The sequence below is a fragment of the Podarcis pityusensis genome, assembly GCF_964106645.2.
Source record: "Podarcis pityusensis genome assembly, chromosome: 6".
Lineage (NCBI taxonomy): Eukaryota > Metazoa > Chordata > Lepidosauria > Squamata > Lacertidae > Podarcis > Podarcis pityusensis.
The window spans coordinates 47,817,268-47,840,878 of NC_138030.1; the positions used below are offsets into that span (position 1 = coordinate 47,817,268).

A 23,611-nucleotide genomic window follows, 5' to 3' on the forward strand; every position below is an offset into this window, starting at 1 on the left:
GCATCTTCTGCTGCCTATATCCTTTCCAATGCCGTCTCACTTTTCTCCTCTAGGCTGTTCAGCCAAGAAGAACGTTTGTGACAGCAACACTTGCCACAATGGCGGCACGTGTGTCAACCAGTGGAACACCTTCAGCTGCGAATGTCCCCTGGGTTTTGGAGGCAAGGACTGCAAGCAAGGTAAAGAAGGGAGGCTATGGGGACATGGTAGCTCTGATAAGGCAGCTTGAATGGTCCCTGGGAGATGGAAGGCCAAATTACATATATAATTGATCACGTATTTTGAGCGCAGAATTTCCCCTTGCAGAAATAGTGAGTGGGGTTGGCCATGATCCAGATTGGGACCCCAGTGTAGGGGTGGGGCGGGCAGGGGGCTTCTTATTCTCCTCAGTGGTGGTCCCAATCCAGAGCCATCCCCATCTCCAGTGCCTGTAATTTGCATGGGGGGAAGTTTCTGAACAACTGGGCTGCGCTCAAGAGTAAACCACATGATTCATGTTGCATATAGTTGGGCAGCAAGGATGTTGGGGCTTTTTGCTGCCTTTTTCTTCTGAGGATAAGGGGTGGAATGTTAACAGACTATCTCTGTCCAGTCTCAATCCCTGTGTGTGGGGCTGGGGTAGCAGGGAGGACATAACACCCATTTAAGTTAATGAGCTTCAGAAGATTTTGCTGCCACTGTCAACATAATCCAACAGTAGTCCAGAAAATGTTGGATGCTGGGTTGTAGTGATAATAACTTCTGGGTGTCAGAGTGAGAGGTAGCTCACACGCTCCTGTTAAGGCCTGGGAGTGTAAGTAAACAGGAGCTGTTTACTCAGCTGCGTAGGACACGGTTGCCTCAAATGCCATTGTGCTGAAGGTGGTGTCTAGTCCTACAGTATAAGCAGGCAAAGATCAAGGGGGTGGTGTCTAGGCCAGTGATGGGGAACCTCTAACTCAGCCTTTCTCAACCTGTGGGTCCCCAGATGTTGTTGAACTACAACTCCCATCACCCCTACCTAGCAAGGCCAGAGCTCAGGAATGATGGGAGTTGTAGTCCAACAACATCTGGGGACCCACAGGTTGAGAAGCACTTCACCTGTCAGATATTGTAGAGCTTCAACTCCCAACAGTTCCAGCCAGCCATCCTGGCCAATGGTCAGGGGTGAAGGGAGCAGAAGTCCAATAGCCTCTGCAGGGCCACAGGTTCCCCATGCCTGGGACAGGCCCTGCTTTAGGGATGGAGGCAAACCAGGCATAGGCAAACTCGGCCCTCCAGATGTTTTGGGATTAGCTAGCAGGACCAATGGTCAGGGATGATGGGAGCTGTAGTCCCAAAACATCTGGAGGGCCGAGTTTGCCTTTGCCTGTCCCAAACCCATAGAATGCCTGGCAATAAGATGGGGGGGGGGTTCAGACCCCACCTGCTAGCATTCCCCTCATCCCCTCCCCTTCCTATACTGTTTATCCCACAGTGTTCCACTGGAAGGGTCAGGAGATGGATTAATACAACTCTAGTATGTTTGTCCTTACACTTGTGGCAGTCTAGTGACCGCTTCCACTGGTTCCATCATTCACTAAGGGTTGAGCATATCACCTTTTCTCTCATTCCCTCTCATTTACACACACACACATACACACACACACACACAGAGAGAGAGAGAGAGAGAGAGAGAGAGAGAGAGGATTAACAAAGGCCTTCTGCTGTACCCATAAGTTTCATCCCTGCCTCAGATGCACTCATTTGACATGCATTTGACATGCCAGTCAGATGATGCACTGCTTAAGCTGTGTAGACATTGTTTACTCCTATGGCCACCTCCTTGGAAGGAAAAAAGCACTCTGTGTTTGGTGCCAATGCAGAGTTTCTCCTCCACATTGCTCCCCGCCCCCCAATTTCTCCTCTGCTTCTGAATTGTCACCAGAACATTATTCTAGGCCCAGGAGGGGAGCTACAGCATAAATGCACATTTAGTACTCCATTGTGGCCCGGAGAGAAAAGTAATAGGATCTTATAACTTGCTGTCTTACTCCATGAGAATGATTTCAAAAGGCCGTAATAATATGTCTGCATCAAGAGGAAAGTTCACCCTGCAATGATTGTTCTGAGTTGCATAAAAAGAAAAGAAGGTTGTATGTATCAGCCTGCCATATTTCCAAGCCTTTCTGTAACCCTGAAGGCTAGAACCTTATTTTATTACTGTTTTTTTTTAAGCAAAAGTGGAGCTGGGAGTTCCAGAGTTGCACAAGTATGCCTCAGGAGGCGCAGACAGCCTTTCAGACTTGTTGTAGGGTGTGACTGGAAATCTGTGGCTTACATGCATGCAGGACCCATATTCCGGCGACTGCTCTGCTGTATAGCAATGCCTGCTTTTGCTGACTTGTGTCTCCCACCATGCAGAAATGGCAAACCCCCAGCGCTTCCTGGGCAACAGCATGGTCATCTGGAACAACTTGGCCTTGGTCATCACCCTTCCATGGCACATTGGACTCATGTTCCGTACTCGGCAGAGCAACGGCGTCCTCCTGCATGCGGCAGCCGGGCAGCATTCTACCATCACCTTGTGGGTAAGTCTCCAAGCCAGGGCAGGAGCACCCTGTGGATCGGTGGCCTGGAGAAGACCGCCTTCACCTACAAGCAAGAAGTAGAGAGGTTGGAGGGGATGCGGGTTCTTTGCTCCACAAGGTTATCAGGAGCAGGCGCAATTGATGCACTGCTCTCAACAGTGAGAATGCCAGCTCACCCGCTTCTTACCTCTTTCTCAGCTGAGCGAAGGGAACGTGCTGATGACTGTGTACCGTGCCAACAGCCGGGTCTCCGCCCTGCGGCTGCACCAGGTGAAGGTGAACGATGGGGACTGGCATCACATGCAACTGGAGCTGCGCAGCAGCAGGGACAACCCAGAAGCCCAGTGCTTAGCCACAATGGCCTTTGACTACGGCTTGCATCAGGTATGGGGAGTGAGTTGACTTCACCCTCAGAAGTGCACTCCGTTCTTTCTCGACAACAGCTGCCGGCTTTGTGACTTCTCTCCCAAGCTGTTCTATAACACTGGACTCGCTTTCCCATAAGCTCTGCTCATGTCCCTCCCTGCTCCAAATCAACCAACATGCACTGTTGTTTTAGTTCCAGCCCCTTCCTACCTTCCAACGGCCTGCACCCCTGACTTCTACCCAATGCTGTTTTTCTAGAAAAAGAGGTGCTGCCACCCACCACTCCCTTGTTCTTTTAGAATGGCAATGGCACCCACCTGAGAGGTGCCTGAACCCACCTGAGAGGTGCTGGAACTGAATTCCCCTGAGTTCCTGCTGAAAAAAAGCCCTGCCTCTATTCCCTTTCCCCCTCAAGTGTTGTGGCCTCTTCAAAATATTAGGGGAAAGCAATGCCAGATGGCTGCTTTGTCTCTTACCTGTCCTCCAGGTGGCAATCAACATCAGCAGCGAGCTGCACGGACTCAAAATGCGGAACCTGAGCGTTGGCGGCATTCCTGGGGAGCAGGGTGAAGTGCAGCAAGGCTTCCGTGGCTGCATGCAGGTAAGCAGGGCGAGGAGCCAGCATCAGTGGCCCCATTCTGGGCTGCAGGTAATGCCCAGGTCCACGTTGAGCCAGGTGCAGGCACTGCCTCTTCTCCCATTAACTTTTCTCCCAGGGCCATATTTCTCAGGGCTAATTAGCCCAAGCAGATTTTTGTGTGTCATGTGTTCTCTGTGTATCTGTGTGTCTGGTGGTGCATGCCTGTCTGTCTGGCTGCATCTCTCTCTCTCTCTCCGTGTGTGTGTGTGTGAGTGTGTGTGTGTGTGTGTGTGTGTGTATGCACAAAGTTCGAAGCTGCCACATATCCCCACCTGGAAAATTGCAGTCAGGACAACCATCATTGCAGGGGGTTGGAATAGATGACCTGTTGGGTATCTTCCAGCTGTACAATTCAATAATCATTTGATTATATGCTCTCACCCTCCAACCCTATGTGGTTGGAACTGTGTGGCTGAAGCAGTCCTGCTGATTGGTTGTAGATTGCATTTGTATAATACATTTGTCACTCTCTTTTTGTTGTCAGGAGGAAAGGAGGGTGTAACTGACGGTCCCTTTTAAAATAAGATCACCAGCAATCTCAGAGCAGCACTATTTTTTATTGCTCCCCACTTTTTTGGACGCCCACATTTGGTTTTGCCTGCCATGCAGATGGATATGGGTCGAGTGTGTGGTACCTCAGATAAGATGCATGTTGGAACAAATCGAATCGCTATCAGATTTGTGCAACTCTCCCAAGTGCAAACTCTGACCTTACTCATTCTGTGCACCTTTATTGCAGGGAGCACAGTGCCATCTAGGGGCTGCAGTTCTCCAGTGGTTCATGCCTAACTTACTTATTTCTGTTACAGATAGGTAGCCGTGTTGGTCTGCCATAGTCAAAATAAAAAAAATCCTTCCAGTAGCACCTTTAAGACCAACTAAGTTAGTTCTTGGTATGAGCTTTCGTGTGCAAGCACACTTCTTCAGATACAGATAGGTGTATCTGAAGAAGTGTGCTTGCACACGAAAGCTCATACCAAGAACTAACTTAGTTGGTCTTAAAGGTGCTACTGGAAGGATTTTTTTTATTTTTACTTATTTCTGGGGTGTGTTTTTTTTGCTCCCAGTAAGGGGGCAATTTAGGCTGCTTCCAGACAACCTGTTTATAACGTGCATTTGGACCAATTTGTCTGCAGAGAGATTAGGTGCCACCAACTATTTAATGAGTATTTGTAGACAATGTTGCGCCAAGTCAATGTTATCCATTACTTTCCTGTTTGCAAAAAGTCTGATATTTTGGAGAAGTCAATTTGCTTTGCAGGAGCTTATCCAACTCAGCTTTAATTGCACAGCCTGATTTTGCTGGGATGCGATCGAATCCCACTCAGAAATAGTGCCAGTCTGAAAGTGCCCTTAGTTTGCACACAACAGCCAGCAAATTCTGAGCAGGAAATGCAAGTGTGTAGGTGTCTGCCCTTCTAAGAGCTGGATCTCTGTGGTGCTGCAACCTGACCCCCCCCCCGTGTTCTCTTTATTCCCAGGGTGTAAGGATGGGTGAGACATCAGCCAGTGCTGTGGCTCTGAATGTGAACCAGGCTGAGAAGGTGAACGTGGAACGTGGCTGCAGTATCCCGGATCCCTGTGACTCCAACCCCTGCCCTGTCAACAGTTACTGCAATGACGATTGGGACAGCTACTCCTGCAGCTGTGACCCAGGTCAGTTGGGGGGTGGGCAGAGACGGGGCGACGGAAGAGCTGTTGCTGCTGCTCTTCCCCAAGAAGTACTGGAGAGATTCCACACTGGTACCCTCCAAAGTTTAGCCCTGTGTAATACAGGATGAGCTAAGCCATTAGGGTTAACTAGGTACACAGGGTGCCTGTACAAAACAAAATAAAAAAATTCCTTCCAGTAGCACCTTAGAGACCAACTAAGTTTGTTATTGGTATGAGCTTTTGTGTGCATGCACACTTCTTCAGATACTGCAGAGATGGAGCCTCGTTTTCATTGTATCAGAGCTAGCTGTGATTCCACCTGAACTTCTGAACAACAACACCCTGGCCATTGGCTATACATGCTGGAGATGATGGGAGTTGTACTTCAGGCATATCTGGAGGTCCGCATGTTCCCCACCTCTAATGACCTCAGAGACCGTGCAATCCAGGCTTAGGGATGAATCCCAGCCTGCTTCCCCTCTCTCCAGCCATCCCTCTCATCTGCAGCTGTTACTCTTTGCTGCACCTTGATGGGTGGTGTCAGGCATCAGGGAATCCGCCCTCTGCCCCCACAGCAGGCTGCCAGGAATAGATAGACAAGGAAGCTCTTACCATTGTCTTTTGTTCAATATCCACACAGAGAGGCTTAGAAATGTTGCCTCTTGGAGTAATGGCATTGCTCTGAGTAATCTCCACCCCCTTTCTCTCCTCAATCGTCAACACACCACCCACCTTACGGTGGCTGCTTAAGGCCATTTGCTTCCTAGCTCTTTGCTCTCCTACTTTCAATGCTTGCCGGGTTATGGGAGAAGGGGGGTCTGGAATGCTTTCTAGTGATGACGTGTCAGCCAGCTGCTCCGGCTCTGCTTCCCCCTCCTCTTCTTCTTCCATTATTTCCCAACTTTGTCCCTTATCTACCTCTGAGCCGTGACCTTCTGCAAACCACTGTTGTAAAACTATACTGTCTTCCTCTTCTCTGGAAGGTTCAGGAGGAGGGGAAGGAGGTCTCCACCATCCCTCCTCAGTCCAGTCCCTGACAGGTGGTTCCCTTCCTTCTGTGTCCAGCCGCAAACTCTTGTTTGGGGTGTCCTCCATTCAACCTTATGCTGGAGTTTCTGGCCAGAGTTACACGGGTGAGGATGACATAGGGCTCAAGGTTTTCCCCTTGCTGCTTCAGGCTACTACGGTGACAGTTGTGCCAATGTCTGCTCGCTCAACCCTTGTGAGCATCAAGCCGTATGCGCCCGCAAGCCCAGCTCCTCCCATGGCTACACCTGCGAGTGTCCGGACAACTACTTTGGGCCATACTGCGAGAACAAGTGAGTTGCCTCCTGCTGCTCTGCGAAAGGGCATCTGGTGGGTGTGCATGGGTGGGTGTGCGACTGTTTTGATAGGTGTGTACAACTCCCAGCGTGCATGTAGAAATGGATCCTTGAAGAGCTGCAGGTGTGTGGGGGAGGATATTGATACATGTCTCTGTACCTGAAAGTGCTGTGAATAAGCAGTTGTAGTGGGAGGGGACATATTTCTAAATTAGTCTGTGCCAACGGGTTTCCCTGAAAGATCAACCCAATGGGGAGTCTTTTTAAAAGAACTGTTTTTGTTGAATTTTTGAGAAATCAACAAACACATTTAACAAAATGCAACTAGATGGTTGTTCCATTGACAGGGAAAAGTCATAAAGCATAACAAATCAATGATTTCACTCTCGTTAAGTCTCTCCAAAGATTGTGATTGCAGTGGTCTTCGAGTTTGGTTGTCCTTATGTATGTACAAGATAAAAGGTTGCCAGGTTACAAAGAACGATAATGGGTCCAGTTTCCCTTTGGCACCACGAAGTTGACACATCAATTTTTCCCACTAACCCAACAATCCATACACACATATACCAGGAGTCAAGTGTCAGCCCCACACCTAATTTCCAACATTTTGCTATTTCCATTGGTGCTGCTACCGGTAGAGAGTGCACCCACGGTTATTGTGTATATTTGCTTCTATGTTCTCAGTCTGGGAAGGTAGTAGATGCAGTAAGGGCTTTGTGGGTATGAAAGGAGGAGACCGTCTTGCCATGCGTTTAGGTGGTGAGTGCAGAAGGTACGCATAGCTGACAGTGCAATTTGTGCGTCTATGCAAGACAGGGAGGTTGCTTTGCATAGTATGATGCAACAACAAAACACTCTATATAAGCAAATATGTTGAAATCCTACATACGTTGAGCCATAAACTCTTCATCAACGGCTTGAAAAGCACAACTGTCGTCATCCACATGGGAGCAGAAGATTTAAAGAACTGTGCCTGAAAGAGGCAACACTACGCATTGTAACCCCCTGAAGTCTGTCCCTCAAAGCACAATTAGTATCCAAAACTTTTCTCAAAGTAGGCTTTTCAGTAGAAGAAGAAGAAGAAGAAGAGTTTGGATTTGATATCCCACCTTTCACTCCCTTTAAGGAGTCTCAAAGCGGCTCACATTCTCCTTTCCCTTCCTCCCCCACAACAAACACTCTGTGAGGTGAGTGGGGCTGAGAGACTTCAAAGAAGTGTGACTGGCCCAAGGTCACCCAGCAGCTGCATGTGGAGGAGCGGAGACGTGAACCCGGTTCACCAGATTACGAGTCTACCACTCTTAACCACTACACCACACTGGCTCTATTGGATGCATATTGTTTTTTGTTGTTGTCATCTCTCTCTCTCTCTCTCTCTCTCTCTCTCTCTCTCGTCTGTTCTCCCCCACATATATGGTGCTGCTGCCTGGACTTGTTCTTATTTTTGTTGTGTGATTGTAACAGGCCCTGTGCTCTCTCTGTGACAGGCTTGCTCAGCCCTGCCCACGGGGGTGGTGGGGGCACCCTATATGCGGACCCTGCAATTGTGATGTCGGCAAAGGATTTGACCCTGACTGCAACAAAACCAATGGAGAGTGTCGCTGCAAGGTGGGCCTTGCCTAATTTGATGGTCCCAGTTGGGGTTAGAGCTGCAAGCAGGGGTTTAAGGAGGACTGAAGAGGGATCTTAGCTGTTGGCAGGGCAGTTGTTCCACCCATGGGCAGATAATGACTATTTAGTTAGGAAAGTGGCTTTTCAATATTCTTCCTTCAGAAATCTTTCCAAATAAACTTGTCTGCTGAGGAACTCCAGCATATTGCACAAGATTCTGGCACACAATATGTGGGCTTCAGGCAATGTTTTTTGGGCCTCAGGTATTAGCATTCTTGAATTGAGAGAGTTTGACTTAGAAGACACCCAACTTCCCCCTACAATTGCACGCTGTAGGACAGAAGGGATGAGGAACCTGTGGCTCTCCAGGTGTTGTTGAACTACAACTCCCTTCACCATTGGCCATACTGGTTGGAGCTGATGGAAGTTAGATTTCAACAACATATGGAGACCACAGGTTCCCCATCTCTGCTGAAGGGGATGAGCAGTTGTGGTGACCCAGTTGTCTTGCATGGATCATTGCCCAGCACGACTGGCAATTCTAACTGAGAAATCCTGATAATCTTCCAAGCTCCTCTGGAGTTCCCTTGAATGTGGTATGAAAACCACTAAATTAAGAGATAGGGCACAGGCGCTGGTTCCTGCTTCAAGAAGCTCATTCTGTGGTCTTAGGTAAATCACTCCCCCCCCCTTTTTTTTCTCTCTCGTTCCCTGTCAGACTAACATAATTTTTTTTAAAAAAAAAAAGATATTTATTGAGATTTTCAAAATGTTACAAAAAATAAAAAAATAAAATAGAAGCAGAAGAGAGTACAGAGAATAAAAATAATTAACAAAGTAGATGAAAAAGAAAGAAAGAAAAAAAAACCAACCCCTTCCCACCATATAAGAAAAAATTCCAAATGAGAAAAAAATGACAGAAAAAAAGAAAAAAAGAAGAATGCAAAAATCACAAAACTTTAAAAACATTTAAAAACAAATTCATTATTTTCAAATCCTTAACTGTCATTACCTTCTTTCTCAGACCTCCTCCTCCTCCCTTTCTTTGTATCCTAGTTATTAATTATCCCAGCAAATCCTTGACCTTATCTTTCTATAATAAAATAAACCTTAACACTTAAAACTTAAATCTTATCCTTACCAACTTCTCATAATCATAATATTCTTTCATAATTCTTTAAACATCTTTGCTAAAGCCAAGTAATTTCATTCCAACATTTTCCTATCATTCATCGATTTTATAAAACAGTTCTAATAGTAGAAAAAAGAGGTATAAACAGATCCAATCTTCATCCAGCATCCCTTCCTCCTGGTTCCGGGTTTTGTCAGTCCTTATTCCCGTCAATCTAGCCCATTAACCTGGCAACCTTATGTCCGAGGCCCTCAAGTCTCTTCCATGACCCTTCCGCGGCTCTTCTTCATATTTGTAACTGTATTTTCCCTTGTCTCTTGCTCGTGGTAACTCCAGCTTGACAATGTTTTTAACCCTTCTCAACAGACAGCCCCTTTTCCATGTTCAACAATTAATTCCATGTAGTATTTAAAAGCATGTTTCAAAAGCCCTCCACAATTGAGAGCCCCCACAGTCCCAAGCATCTCACGGCCCGTTGCCATATTTGAAAAGTCCAAACATCCCAGCATAGGGGGGTCAATCCAGCCCCCCATTTCCAAACCAAGCCAAACTTTTCCTTTCCAGATATGGCTTTTTCCAAGTTCATTTGTCAAATCCAAAAAATCATATTCCTGTTGGGCCTGTTCTGTCAAAACACACTCCTGATTTAATGTCAAAAACTCCTGTTCTGTCAAGACACACTCCTGATTTAAATCCTGAGTGGGCTCCACATATTTTCCCACTGTCTGTTCAAAGTTTCCCACTGCCTGTTCAAAATTTCTAGTTGAAGTCGCCATCCAGTTCACCTTCTTGTGTAATTGTTCCAGTAGATCGTTTGTTTTATAGAGAGCATACAACAAGGCTTCTGAATACATTGTCCCACAAGGTCAGATACTTGTTCCCACGGTTGTAATCTGTAACAGCTGTCGACTCCCTGGAGTTAGTTACAGTTTCACAGTTACAATTTCACAGACTCCCCCTAGGGGGAAGACTTCTATTTATTCTTGCAACAAATTTTCCTTTTTTAAGATACTTTGTCCATATATAATCCTTTAAAATGCGAAAGGGAACAGTGGAATCACTAGGTTTCTCTTCTTTTAGCCATCTGTCAAAAACACTTGTCTTTGGTTAATGAACTTCACACGTCAGTCCTGACAGCCCGCTCCAGGATCAGGACGGAGGAAAGTTACTTCACTTTAAAGTCACTTTAAACAGTCCAAAAAGATCCCCCCCTTCTCCTGCTGTCGAAGGGGGGTTCCACAATTTTAAATGGTGAAATCCAATCTTTTAAAAGCGATTTTCTGAGCTCTAGTTTAAGTTGCCTTTGCTTTATTCTGTTTACAAAAGAACGGAAGGATGACTTCCTGTTTAGACCTTACCGTTCCGTACCAAATTCAAGTAAATTTTTAAAGTCTGATTCTTTCCTACTCGCAAGTCCTTATTTGATGTCCAATTGTTCAATGTCTAAGTACTCACGGGTGCTTATTTTAAAGTCCAAATTGTCCCAGGGAAAAGGCAGCGCTCTCCGGCAACAGCTATGCGGCTTCGCTCCACGGAAATAGCAGTTGACTCACAGCACCGCGCCACTTCCCCCTCTTCACTTCGGAGCCCGTTAGTGGGTTCCTTAGCGGGTTGGGGGGGCGCTAAAGGTGCCCGCCGAGTCCCATGGTCACAGGCTTCATCCGCCTGTGATTTTTAAGTGGGGCTCCGCTTCGCCGTAGCGGAGAAGACCCGTTTTCTGCGGAGCTAGTCCCTCCAGTTCAGAGGGAGTCCGCCATTGCCGGTGGTGCCACCCCGGAAGTCCTCCAGACTAACATAGCTCACAGAATTGTTAGGAGGGTGAGTTAGATTAGAAATGACTGGTAGCAGTGCTTTATTCTAAAAAAAATGTTTAGGGATACTCTCATTTTGACTCAAGAAAATCACCATTTTATAGTTCAAATCGGGGAAAATAAATACAGTAAATGGACAAAGTACAAAGATTCACAAAATGTTTAGGGGTATGCATCCCCCTGCACCCCCCCCCAAAAGTGCTGACTAGTAGTAATCATAATAGTACCTTGGGAATTTCCATCCTTGGTGAGTGTATGTGAATTGTGTTACTGAACTGTGCTTTAATGGAAAGCAACATTTATTACAGGAAGTACTTGGAGAATAATTAACTTCAGCTTATATGTTTTCAAAAAAGAAGAAGTGGTTACCTTTGTTTTTAAAGTTTTATTGGGCTTATCTTCATTTGCTTTTTAATTGGTTTGTAGATTTTAGCTGTATTCTGTCTGCAGTTTTATTTGTACACTGCTTTGATCCAGTGGTTTATAAATCTCTTAAATAAAATAAAATAAACTGCTGTTGACTTTAAAGAGGTTTTGGGAGAGGGATTAGGTGCTGGGTTAGCCAGGAGATTTGTAGACTGCTCTTGAGCTACAGAGAATCTTCCATCCTGCTCCTTGGGACTTACATGCCTTCCTGTTGTTCCGTAGGAGAACCACTATCGACCAGGGGACAGTGGCATGTGCTTGCTCTGTGAATGCTATGCCACAGGCTCTCTCTCTCGCACTTGTGACGCTGAGACTGGGCAGTGCTCCTGCAAACCGGGCGTGATTGGGCGCCGATGTGACCGCTGCGACAACCCCTTTGCAGAAGTCTCCACCAATGGCTGTGAAGGTAAGCAGTAACTCCTTGGGCATGGGCTGAGTAGAACGGAATTCTGTTGCTGAGCTGAAGCAGGGAAGAGGTTGCTAAGTCAAATCTCTGGCCATGTTGTGGGACTGGATAAGTGATGTTACTGATCAGTCTGCCTTCCGTGAAAGGTGTTCCCTGGCTGGTGTTCACTGAGTGACTGGGGCAATGAGGGGAACCTGTGATCATCCACTCCTAAATGTTATTGGACTCCAGCTTCCATCAGCCCCAGGCAGCACTGCCAGTGGTCAGCAATGGTGGAAGATGCAATCCAAGAATACCTGGAGGGCTACAGGTTAGCCACCCCTTCAGCTAAGGGCTGCCTGGATGAAGTAAGGAGATGGATTCAGCTCTAGTTCTACAAGGTCATTGTCATTTTTCATTGCCTCCAGTTTTCATCATCATCATCACATTCTGTCCTAATCTTCTCTTGATGCACTCAGATTCAATACAAACAAACAATTAGCTCTAAACATGACAATTCATTGATACAGTAAAGAATCGCAGCACAATCAATTATCTCAGAAGCAGGTTGTTATTTCCTTGATGACCCAGGATTCCTCGTTGCTCATGCTTCTCTGCCCCAAACATATGAGCACACCAAACATTTGCAAGAGTATGACGTCCAGACTATCTCCTACATGCTTCATTGAAGAGCCACAGTGAGTTTGCATGGAAAGGAAATCCCTGCTCACAAATTATCGCTTTCCCCCTTTGCAGTGAATTATGATAGCTGCCCACGTGCCATCGAAGCAAACATTTGGTGGCCACGCACCCGCTTTGGCTTGCCTGCAGCTGCACCTTGCCCCAGAGGATCTGTCGGTAATGAAGCACCTTTGATACGTATATTGTGTGGATGTGGGGTGGGCAATTTGAGTTCCGCATAAGCCTTGCATGAACCAAGCACCCTTTGGCACCAAGGAGGTCTGTGTTGCTTCTGGTCAAGGGTTCCCCATGTGCCACATGCTTAGCTTAAAAAAGAAAGAAAGAAAGAACCAGCCTGTCTGCTTAGATACAAAGTAGTGTTTGCAAATTTCAGAGGTGTAGCTGCGTTTGTCTATAGTAACAAAGCAACAGCAAAGAGTTGATGGCCCCTTAGATGCAAACAAATGTATTGTGACATGTGGGCCAAAGTTCTCTGTGTCGGATGCGCACAACTCACCCTTTCCTCCTGCTGCCCCATAGGCACGGCTGTGCGCCACTGCGATGAACACAAGGGCTGGCTGGCACCCAACCTCTTCAACTGCACCTCGCTGACTTTTGCAGCTCTCAAGGGTTTTGTAAGTGCTCTTTCCTCACTCTACATTTTCTTTGCTTTCGCAACCACCAGAATTGCATATGCTCTGCAGGCAAATGCACCCACCCACTATCTAAACTGTACCAAGCTAACCCATATCTGAGGCCTGAGCAAATTAAGCAAGGTAACCCACTGTAACATGTTTTCCCACAGTGCAAAAAGCTATAGCAAAATTTACATCTTTGGCATAACTGTTTCTAATTTTCTTCGATTTTGTGAAGGATTAGGACCTATGTAGAGCAGTGATGCTCCAACTCCTGACCACAGCAAGCCCCTTCTAGCTTTGGAGGTTTCACCCTGCATCACCCTCTAATTTCCATGCTTATCTTACAGCCAAAAGAGCTAAAATCTTGAAAGCACAGGTTTCTGGGATGCTGAATGGTGTGACAAGCACTTCATTCAGTGCTTGGAGTGACACAGTGTCAGCCCAGCCTGGACAACCACCCTGCAGGGTTATGGTTCTCACTATCTCTTGCAGTTAGGAGCTGAGATTGAAGTAGCCTGGGAACTGCATTTGGTCTGTGATCTGGTTTCCGAGTGCCTTTCTCTTCCTTGCTGAGTAGGCTGAGAGGTTGTGGCGGAACGAGTCCATCTTGGACACGGAGCAGTCTCAGCGGGTGGCTCTCCAGCTTCGCAACGCCACGCAGAACACGGCCAGCTTCTTTGGCAGTGACATCAAGGTGGCCTATCAACTCTCAGCTCAGCTCCTGAAGCATGAAAGCACCCAAGAAGGCTTTGGCTTGGCTGCAACACAGGACGTGCACTTCACAGAGGTAAGCCCATAGGCTCAAGTTCCCACTAGGCTATAACTGTGAAAGTCACAGCAAAGGGACACGCAAGATCGGAAAGGACAGGCAAAACACGGAATAGGTTTTGTTGTAGTTGCTGCAGTGCCAGAAAGGTGCTGTGATGGTGCCTGCCTGGTCTATCAAGGGCATCTAGGCAGGATGGCTGTGCCCTGCCTTCATGGCTGGAGTCAGTGATGCTTCTAAGTACCAGTTTCTGCAATCTGCAGGAGGGGAAAGTGCTCTTGTGCTCATGTCCTGCTCGCAGGCTTCCCACAGGCCTCTGGGTGGCCACTGTGAATGAACAGGACGCTGGACTAGATGGGCCATTGGCCTGATCCAGCAGGCTCTTCTTGAGAAGGGGCTCCCAAACAAGCGGGCAGCAGATGACGAGCATCCTGCTGCACCTTTGGGAGAACCAAGTTGCTCAGTGTTGCACTTGGGAAATGCTGGAGAAGGTCAGTTCAGCTCGCATCATTCGGGTTTAGAGCAACCTGCTCTGACCCATGGCCCCCTTGGCTTTCATATCTCATAATCAAGACCGAGAATTACACTGGCCTGGATCTCATCTGGCAAGGGGTACAATATGGGGCAATCCCAAACAGATCCAGTTGCAAAGCCAAATCCTCAGGTGAGCAGGGGAGGCTGATGCTTTAGGGCAATTGAGGTACCGTTCCACCAAACTCACTAGCACCCACCCACCTACCTGCCTTCTTATTTTTTACCAGTCCATGGGATGACACTGGCTGTCCTCCTCGGTCTTTGTGTTGCCTTTATAGAACTCAGCAGGATAAAGGTTGAGGACAAAGCTGGAATCATTTGACTCTGCTTGCCATTGGCTCTGTCTGTCATTAGCTTCTGGCTTCACTGAGTGTTGACTTCCCTGTTTTATGCCCTACCAGTCCCAGTGGGCATCAGCTGCCACTGCGGGTGAAGATCACTTTCATGGTTCCACTAGGCTCTCAAAGGCCACAAACATTGTGAGCACCAAGACAGCTGCTTGTCCCTTTGCATAGGAATCCCAGGAACGGGCAAGCTGTCCTGTGATTGTGCTCTTGCAGCTGCTTGGCCGCAGTCAGTCCTCCGTTCTGCCCTCTGAAGGAACTACATGCCACTTTTGCAGCTCTCATTGTGCTTTCCTTTGGCCCTGCAGAACCTGCTCAAGGTGGGCAGCACCCTGCTGGACAATGGCAACAAGCGCCACTGGGAGCTGATCCAGCAGTCAGAGGGTGGCACGGCACAGCTGCTCAAGAATTTTGAAGATTACGCCAGCACTCTGGCCCAGAACATGCGCAAGACGTACCTGAACCCCTTCACCATAATCACACCCAACATCGGTGAGAGCATAATAGCCATTAGGGCTGTTTCCCAATGAAAGGAATCTTTGCGAATCGACTAATTGTGTGCATTTCAGTTGATGAGGCCATCCGTTAAGTATACATACATTTGCAGGTGAATAAGGAAGTGCTATTGAAGGAGAAATAATTGTAAAGTACTTGTGATGATGTTTGCATGTGGCAGGCAGACTTTTAGAAGAGGCATTTCCCTCTGTGTGAGAGAGGGAATGCTTACTTTAAGACAGAGATGTGGCACCTGTGCCATCGACCAACAACTCCCACCATCCCTAACCATTGGGCATGCTGTTTGGGGCGGATGAGTTGTTGCTGTCCATCACCAGCAGAAAGGCCACAAGCTCCCCATCTCTCTTGTAAGAAGATACTTGCTTGTCACCATTTCTGTGCATTCTTCTATTGAAAAAGCCGATCATTATTATTATTTTTAAGATGTTTCCTGGTGAATCAAGGATACCTTTTTTTTTTAATCAATTCACCTAATCAGTGAATCAACTAAATATTGTGACCCTAACAACAATGCAAATATGCAACAGACTTTGAGCCAAACAGGTTTTTGTAAACATTAATTCAAAATGAGGTCACAGTAAGTAAAACAACGTAACTGTAACAGCTCTAATCTCCACCTGTTCCAGCTGCCAGCTACACAGCTTGGCCTCCTAGCTCCCTTATACATTCATTTAACATGTGAGGTGGTTTCAGAGAGAGCCCTGTTGTTAGCCACTGTTACTATGAACAGACACTCTGATTATGTGCTTTACTTCTTGTCTTGTGGTTTGAAATCTTATGATTTTTTTGGCCCAAAGTCATGGGAAAATTTGTTGGGGCTCATGGGAAATGTTGGGAGTAATAGGTCAGTAGTCATCAATTTAGGGTTGCACCTCCAGACCAAGCTGCAAATTGACATTCAGTTGGCTTGCCTAATGATAAGAAGCTTTTGCATTTATTTATTTTTTGGCCAGTTATTTCTGTGGTGAGGCTGGAGAAAATGAACTTTGCTGGTGCCAAGCTGCCTCACTATGAGGCACTCCGAGGTGAGAAGCCTGCAGACCTAGAGACTACCGTCATCCTGCCTGAAAGTGTCTTCAAAGCTCCAGAGAGCAAACGTAAGTCTTGGCTTTCTAGAAAGGGTTGGGGACAGTGGGCCATTTGTAGGGCTTTCTTTAACAGGACATCCCTTTTCGACAGGCGGTGGTGAGTCCAGTAAGTCCATGGAAGATTCCCCTCAAGATAACTAGAGCTCTGCTTTGGGGGATTTTGTGCAGAAAAGCAGTCTATAAATTCTGGAAATAAAATATAGAGGATCCAGCCTGACTTGGCCTGCTTCTGAGGCAAAGTAATATCTCACTCAATGTCTCATGCTCACTTTCCAGAACCTTCTGTGGCCAATGCCAAGCATCTCCCTGGTGAGGAAGAAGAACCTGCCCTGATGACAAGACAGAAAAGGCACCCAGATCTGAACGAGGGACAGGCCATTGCCAGTGTGATCATCTATCGCACACTGGCTGGTCTGCTTCCAGAGCAGTATGACACAGATAAACGGAGCCTGAGGTAACATATACCTGCCCCCACCCCAAATATACACACATACTCAGAAGTAGAGGGTGTAGGGACTCCTCAGATACTGGAGATTATACACAATGCCGGCAGAATCCGAGACCAGGGAGAAGAGTCGGTGGAAGAAGATTGGAAGAAATTTAAAGACTATCTACAGAAATATTGTAAAATTAATGAATGTTAGAATGATGTTGGATAGAAATTAAGTGGCTTTCAGCTGTAATATTTTAAGGGAATATGAAAAATGGATTATTTATAGGTAAAAATTTAACGTTATAATATTTTAAGATTAAAGACTAGGATAAATAAAGAGGGTAAGGATTTGCTGAACCAACAAACTGAACTGGAATACAAAAAAGGGAGGCGTGAGGAGGTCCGGGAAACAAGCTAATGAAAAATAAGTAATGGAAAGATTGTGCTGTTTTTAACCATTTTTATTTTGTATTTTTTTCTTTTTTCTTTTTATTTTGTAATATTTTGAAAATCTTAATAAATATCTTATAAAAAAAAAGAGATTATACACAATGCCCATACTTAGGGGAGGTCAGTTCAGAGACCTCAAAAATCCATTGCAAAGGGGTCCGTTCATGTCATTCTCACCCCCCCCCCCCATATGCTGGAGGATTTGGGCTCCATTCTCTGTTGTTAAAGCGTCATCAGCTTCTATATGGCTTCCTGGTCCCCTGCCAACTAAGCACGAAGGTGGGAAACCTCAGTCCCAGGGGTCAAATGTGGCCCTCCAGGCCACTCTCTTGGGCCCTTGGGACTCTCTTCAGGGCACACCTTCTCCTCAACCATGCCCACTCTTGCTAGGCCAGACGCCCTCGCTGGCCCTGCATCACACTCTCTCTGAGTGTTTTTGCCTGACTGAAATGTGTCACTGAACTCTGATAATGCCTCTTACTTGCATGGATGGAGGGTAGATGGATTTCTGTGATTTTTCTCTCTCTCCGGCCCCCAGAAGGTTGTCTGGATGAGAATGCAACCCTCAGTCTGACAAAGGTCTCACACCTCTGACCAAGCAGATGATTTCCAGTGCCCCATGGTTTAAATAGGGAGCAGGGCTCTCACATTGTTTTTGTTGTTATTTTGTATTAGTGTGTGGTGCTAGCAGTTGTCAGGAAGCAGCGTGATGGGCCACTTCACAGGCCCATGTAGGAAACGGGGATGTGGTTCAATGTGTGCCATGTGTCCTCACAGAGTCCCCAAGCGGCCCATCATCAACACCCCAGTGGTGAGCATCAGCATCCATGACAACGATGCCCTGATGCAGCGAGCGCTTGAGAAGCCCATCACGGTGCAGTTCCGGCTGCTGGAAACTGAGGAGCGGACCAAACCTATCTGCGTCTTCTGGAACCACTCCATTCTGTGAGTCCCACTGCCCAGACAACAAGGCCTGGGTGATGAAGGATGTCGGGCTGGGGGTGGGGGTTGAGGGAGAGGCACTCAGTGACACCCTAAGGCTGTTGGCTTGACCCTGACTTTGCTGTTTTCCCAGGGTCAGTGGGACTGGTGGCTGGTCAGCCAAAGGCTGTGAGGTTGTCTTCAGGAACGAGACCCATGTCAGCTGCCAGTGTAACCACATGACCAGCTTTGCTGTGCTGATGGACATTTCTCGCAGAGAGGTGAGAGAGACAATCATGGGCTCATCTCCAGGAGATGACCTGAAGGGAGAGGGGTGGGATTGTGATGGGGATAAGGCTCCTGCCTCACAAGGGTGGTAGAACATGATCTCATTGCTAAATCATCTTTCTTATGTGTCCATTGATACTCTCTCCCTCTCTCTCTTCCCCCCAGAATGGTGAGATCCTGCCCCTGAAGACCATAACCTATGCCTCCATTGCTGTGACGTTGGGCAGCCTCTTGCTCACGTTCCTCTTCCTGGCTGGCCTGCGGTCCCTGCGATCCAACCAGCAAAGCATTCGCAAGAACCTTGTGGTGGCCCTGTTCCTCTCTGAGCTCATCTTCCTGCTGGGCATCAATCAGGCTGACCTGCCAGTGAGCTCCCGGGGTGGGGTGGGGTGGGAAGCTGTGGGGGCAAGAAGAAGCTCAGCTCAATAGGCCAGAGCCATGATTCCGGTCACTGCCATAGGTGTGATCTCCGTCATGGGTGGGGAGCCCACTTTTAATGGCTGCTGGTGCCAACCTGGTGTCTCCTAACCGCTTCCCCTTCTCTCGTTCCTTGCCAGTTTGCCTGCACAGTCATTGCCATCCTGCTGCACTTCTTGTACATGTGCACCTTTGCCTGGGCGCTGCTGGAAGCGCTGCACATCTACCGCATGCTGAGCGAGGTGCGCGATATCAACTATGGCCCCATGCGCTTCTACTACATGGTCGGATGGGGTGTGCCAGCATTCATCACAGGTGGGGCCCAAACCAGACACAACATCTCCTAGCTCAGGGCCATCCTGACCACTCCAAGGCCTCAGCATCCCTTTGTGAAGCCTTAGTTTGGAAAGCAGGAGGTGGGGGCAAGTGGCTCTGCCCTGCCTGCTCTGCGGTGAGCATCTGAGGCCAGACCATAGCCAGAGAAGCCTGGCCTAAAACAAGGATAGGGCTGAGATGGACTGGCTGCAGGCCTAGCTGTATTGGTGCATTTCAGTTCTAGTTCCTGCTATTTTGGCCGTGAGCTACTTATCTGACTGTGATTAAATGCTTCCTCTTACTCTTCTGGTGGTTCTGCATGTCATCCTTGCTTAGGACTTGCTGTGGGCCTGGACCCTGAAGGCTATGGGAACCCAGACTTCTGCTGGCTCTCCATCTATGATACACTGATTTGGAGCTTCGCTGGACCCATTGTTTTTGCTGTTGCGGTGAGTAGAGATACAAGGGGCTGGTGGAGGGAAAAGCAAATGTAAATATACCATCAAAGAGAAGTTGCCTGACCTTATGGGGGCAAGTATAGGACCATGTTGATGCTCTGGGAAAAGCACTAAATCACCGTTGCAGAACCTGTGGACCCTAACTTGGCTAATTAGGGAGGGTTGTAAATTGGCCCACTTTTCCCAAGCCTCTCCCACCCAATGCCCCACACCTAATGTCAGATGTGGCGTCAAATGTGGGGGCAGTTATAGACCTGGCTGCACAGGAATGGTTTTGAGTGTGTTCCTGGTTGCTCCTTGACCAGCTTGCATTTGGTGCTTTGTAAATGTGGAATTGAATGCAAGCCCCTACTGGGATTGGTTCCACTCAGGGACTCCCAGCTGAGTTCCACACTGGAGCTGATCCCTGCCCATAGCTAAGTTTTGCAGGCACCTCCAATCAGCTGACCAGCAGTACCTGCTTCAAACTCTGTTTGGGAAGGGCACTTCCTTTGCTGTCTAGCTTCGTAACAGCAGGTGACTGACAGGTGGACGGTGCTCAGCTGTCAGTGTCTGGCTTGCCAGCCACATACTGTTCCCCACACCTCCTGTAAATAGAGAAAAAGAGGAGCCGGAGAAGGTGGGATCCAGATCCTCCAATCTGTGCTTAGTTTTGCCCCAACCATGGGTAGAGAGGCTGTCTAGTTTTATAATCCTCTTTCCCCATTGGAGATGTCTGGGAGATGCTTGGGAAAGAAAAGCATCCCGTTGCATCACCTGCAGCAGTGGAACTGGAAAGAAGCACCTTCCTCAATCACAGCTCCCCCCTCTCCCTTGTGGCAGGGGCCTCCAGGTTCCCCCCACCCCACCCCCAGCACCGCCATACAGGGAGAGAGCTAATCTTTGCAAAACGGGGAAGCCCAGAGCATTCTAAAGAAATGGAGCTGATCCTGATTCTAATGGCATGGGAATAGTCCGGGTTTGAGGGAGGACCTTGGATTGGCTGGAAAGAGAGCTGGTGCTAACCTTTCCCCTCTCTCTCCTCACAGATGAGTGTCTTCCTCTACATTCTGGCCACCAAGGCCACTTGTGCTGCTCAGCGACAGGGTTTTGAGAAGAAGGGGACAGTGTGAGTCTTAGCACTGCTCTTGCTCCACCACAATAAAGGCACATCACCATCTTCCTGTGTGTCTCCTGCGCTGCCTTGCCACTTGATTCCATTGCTTGGTCATCTCTGCTGCTTCTGCTGCCATGTGCTTTCCCCCCCACTGCTGTGCCATGTACGCTGCTGCCTTCGCCCACTTCTTTCTCCCAGCTGCAAAATCCCGTTCCCCCTTCCTCATCCTCTGCTCTTTTCTGCGTACAGAACTTTGTGCCGCCCTTTCACTTCCTGCCAAACTTTGGCCAAGTCGTTTTCCCCTTTGTTGACAGCCACCTAGTGTCACACCCAACCCAGCCTTGATACTTCCAGTATTCTTGAGAGCACTGCATAATCCTTCTCCATAAAGCCTAGAACTGATATGGCAAAGCCAAGAGTGCCCCACAACTTTTGGCACATGGGATCCCTGTGGAGAGCATGTTGCTGGGGACCAGGGATGGCATGTGCCCGTGGACATAGTCCCATGGGGGCTGTGTGGGAGAGACCCCACTGACTGTGCTCCTTCTTCATTGCAGCTCCGGCCTGCGCTCAGGCTTTGTCTCCCTGCTGCTGATCAGCATCACCTGGCTGCTGGCCCTGCTGTCTGTCAACAGCGATGCCATCCTTTTCCACTACCTCTTTGCTGGCTTCAACTGCCTCCAGGTATGGTGGGCACCAGGCAGAGGCTCGGGGGGTGGGGAGGAGCTGGTGGGAAATCTCCCAAGATCAGTCATGTTGGTCCAGTGGTATTACTAGATTCCACGCACACACTAGAAATCACTTCTGTTGTGCTTAAGTCATGAGGAAGATGCTAGTTTGGAATATGTACTTTCACCCAAAGGACTGATCTCTAGCTTTGCTTAAAGTAGAATTATTATTTTTTCGCATTTCCCCCTCCAAGCTAACACATGAATTATATAAATGAGGTGCTATTTAAGAAAAACAGCAATAATTATCCGTATAGAAATTGTTTACATCTGTATTGATTCATCCATATCGGCCTAATGAAACCCTGACTGGATTTTGTGGCGTCCAGTGCAAACTTTGGATATCATGCTTTTGAGCATGTTTTTGAAGGAAAGTGCTACTCTTTGCTTTTGTGAGTCAGAAGAAACAGGTGGGAAGAGAACAGCGATGCCATTTGGGATGGAAGGTGGGAATAAGTGACGGGCTTCCCTTTGATGCTGTTGATGTTTGCCTGAATGCAGGCTGGGATATTCCAGGATAAGACAGTCAAGACTTGTGATCTGTTTGGTTTCTTCCACAGGGGCCCTTAATCTTCATCCTCTGTGTCCTCTTGTGCAAAGAAGTGAGGAAGGCTCTCAAATCTAGTTGTGGCAAGAAGCATGGCACAGACCCCACATTCACCACCAAATCTACCTTGACAGCGGTGAGTGTTTGAGGAAGTGGCAACCCAGTAGCTGTTTAAGCAAGGAACAGTGAAAGTCAGTATGTATGACCAGGCAGTGGTCTATAGCATGCATTTGGACATCATAATAAACTGTGGTTTAGCTTGATGGGAGGAATCCTAGGCAAACCTCAGGCTTACACACTTATCCCCTCTTCTCCTCTAGTACATCCACAAGGAGCAAATTTGAAGCTTTCATTTACAGTTTGAATTAATCATTGACTAACCCTAAATTTTGACTAATCTTAGTTCATGGCTGATTTGTTTTAAACAAACCAAAGTTAAGATAGCTGGTTTGTTGGGTTTGGAAGAAGCCACAAACTACAGAAGTAAACACTTTGTCATTCCTCATTGTGGCTGTACTGAAGAAGGAGAGGGCAGAATGCATAGGCCCAGGGTGGGAGGGCACTAGGCTTATTATTCCTATCATGATCAAACCACGGTTTATCATACCAGGCAAATGCAGCCATGCTAGTTTTGTGTTCTGTTATTAAAAGAAAAAGTGAATCAGATTCCAATTCTATGCCAAGAAAAGAAGCTGGATTTGGCAACCTGCATGAATCAATGCAATTAAGCAAATGTGAAGGTATTTGCTTGCTTTGCCGGATTTATTCTGCTATTGTTAGCCATGTAGAAGAAGTGTGAGTGATATACGGCACTGCCACTGGAAATTGTATGCAACCTCCAGTCCACAGACTTCTGAGGTTTTCACCAGGCATCACCTATACCCTTTCATCCCTGTCTTCACAGTTTTAAGGGTTGGCCCTTTTAAGAGCTGACACCTGAAGCAGAAATCCTCACATGGGCCTCTTCCCTTCCCTGGCAGCAAGCATACTATTCAAAAGCAACAATGTGCTGGCCTTTCAGCTGCCTGCGGTGGCCACCTCACTCTGCCCAATGATAGGGGCAGCACAGGTGGGGGGAAAGACTCCCAGCTCTGGAATGCATTTGCTGAGAAGAAAGGAGAATATATACAAGGGGAGGCAGTTCCTGCCTCTCTGCTGCTCTTAGGGTTTTCTCTCCTCTGATCACACTGTTCTCTCACCAGGCTTATAACTGCAACAACACCTATGTTGATGGGCAGCTGTACCACACACCCTTTGGAGACTCCACTGGTTCCTTGCACAGCACTGTCCGCTCCGGCAAGAGTCAGCACAGCTACATCCCTTTTGTGCTCAGGTAATTCCAGTTCCAGGGCCCTTCATTGCACAATGGATATGTGAAAATAGGGTGGGAAGAATTAATATTGGGCAGAGGCAGTAGGTAGTATGCCTGTTGCCATTTCAGAGCAACAGTTCATGAGATGTTACCTTCCTAGAACTACTCACTCAACTGAATTCTT

General features: G+C 47.6%; 1 protein-coding gene across 4 annotated transcripts in view; it reads left to right on the top strand.

The window, feature by feature from the left end:
• The window catches only part of CELSR2 (cadherin EGF LAG seven-pass G-type receptor 2), a 113,745-nt gene that overhangs the window by 80,054 nt on the left and 10,080 nt on the right, over positions 1–23,611 (top strand). For all 4 annotated transcript variants that reach the window (XM_081010504.1, XM_081010506.1, XM_081010505.1 and 1 more), the window contains exons 8-30: positions 54–179; positions 2,383–2,549; positions 2,748–2,933; positions 3,403–3,516; positions 5,037–5,211; positions 6,386–6,527; positions 8,018–8,138; positions 11,733–11,916; positions 12,652–12,753; positions 13,117–13,211; positions 13,792–14,001; positions 15,167–15,350; positions 16,328–16,471; positions 16,739–16,916; positions 18,123–18,290; positions 18,421–18,547; positions 18,720–18,920; positions 19,112–19,286; positions 19,623–19,735; positions 20,773–20,852; positions 21,398–21,524; positions 22,129–22,251; positions 23,318–23,448. In XM_081010504.1, coding sequence (XP_080866630.1) covers positions 54–179; positions 2,383–2,549; positions 2,748–2,933; positions 3,403–3,516; positions 5,037–5,211; positions 6,386–6,527; positions 8,018–8,138; positions 11,733–11,916; positions 12,652–12,753; positions 13,117–13,211; positions 13,792–14,001; positions 15,167–15,350; positions 16,328–16,471; positions 16,739–16,916; positions 18,123–18,290; positions 18,421–18,547; positions 18,720–18,920; positions 19,112–19,286; positions 19,623–19,735; positions 20,773–20,852; positions 21,398–21,524; positions 22,129–22,251; positions 23,318–23,448 — 3,373 coding nt within the window. The remainder of the gene's footprint in view (positions 1–53; positions 180–2,382; positions 2,550–2,747; positions 2,934–3,402; positions 3,517–5,036; positions 5,212–6,385; positions 6,528–8,017; positions 8,139–11,732; positions 11,917–12,651; positions 12,754–13,116; positions 13,212–13,791; positions 14,002–15,166; positions 15,351–16,327; positions 16,472–16,738; positions 16,917–18,122; positions 18,291–18,420; positions 18,548–18,719; positions 18,921–19,111; positions 19,287–19,622; positions 19,736–20,772; positions 20,853–21,397; positions 21,525–22,128; positions 22,252–23,317; positions 23,449–23,611) is intronic.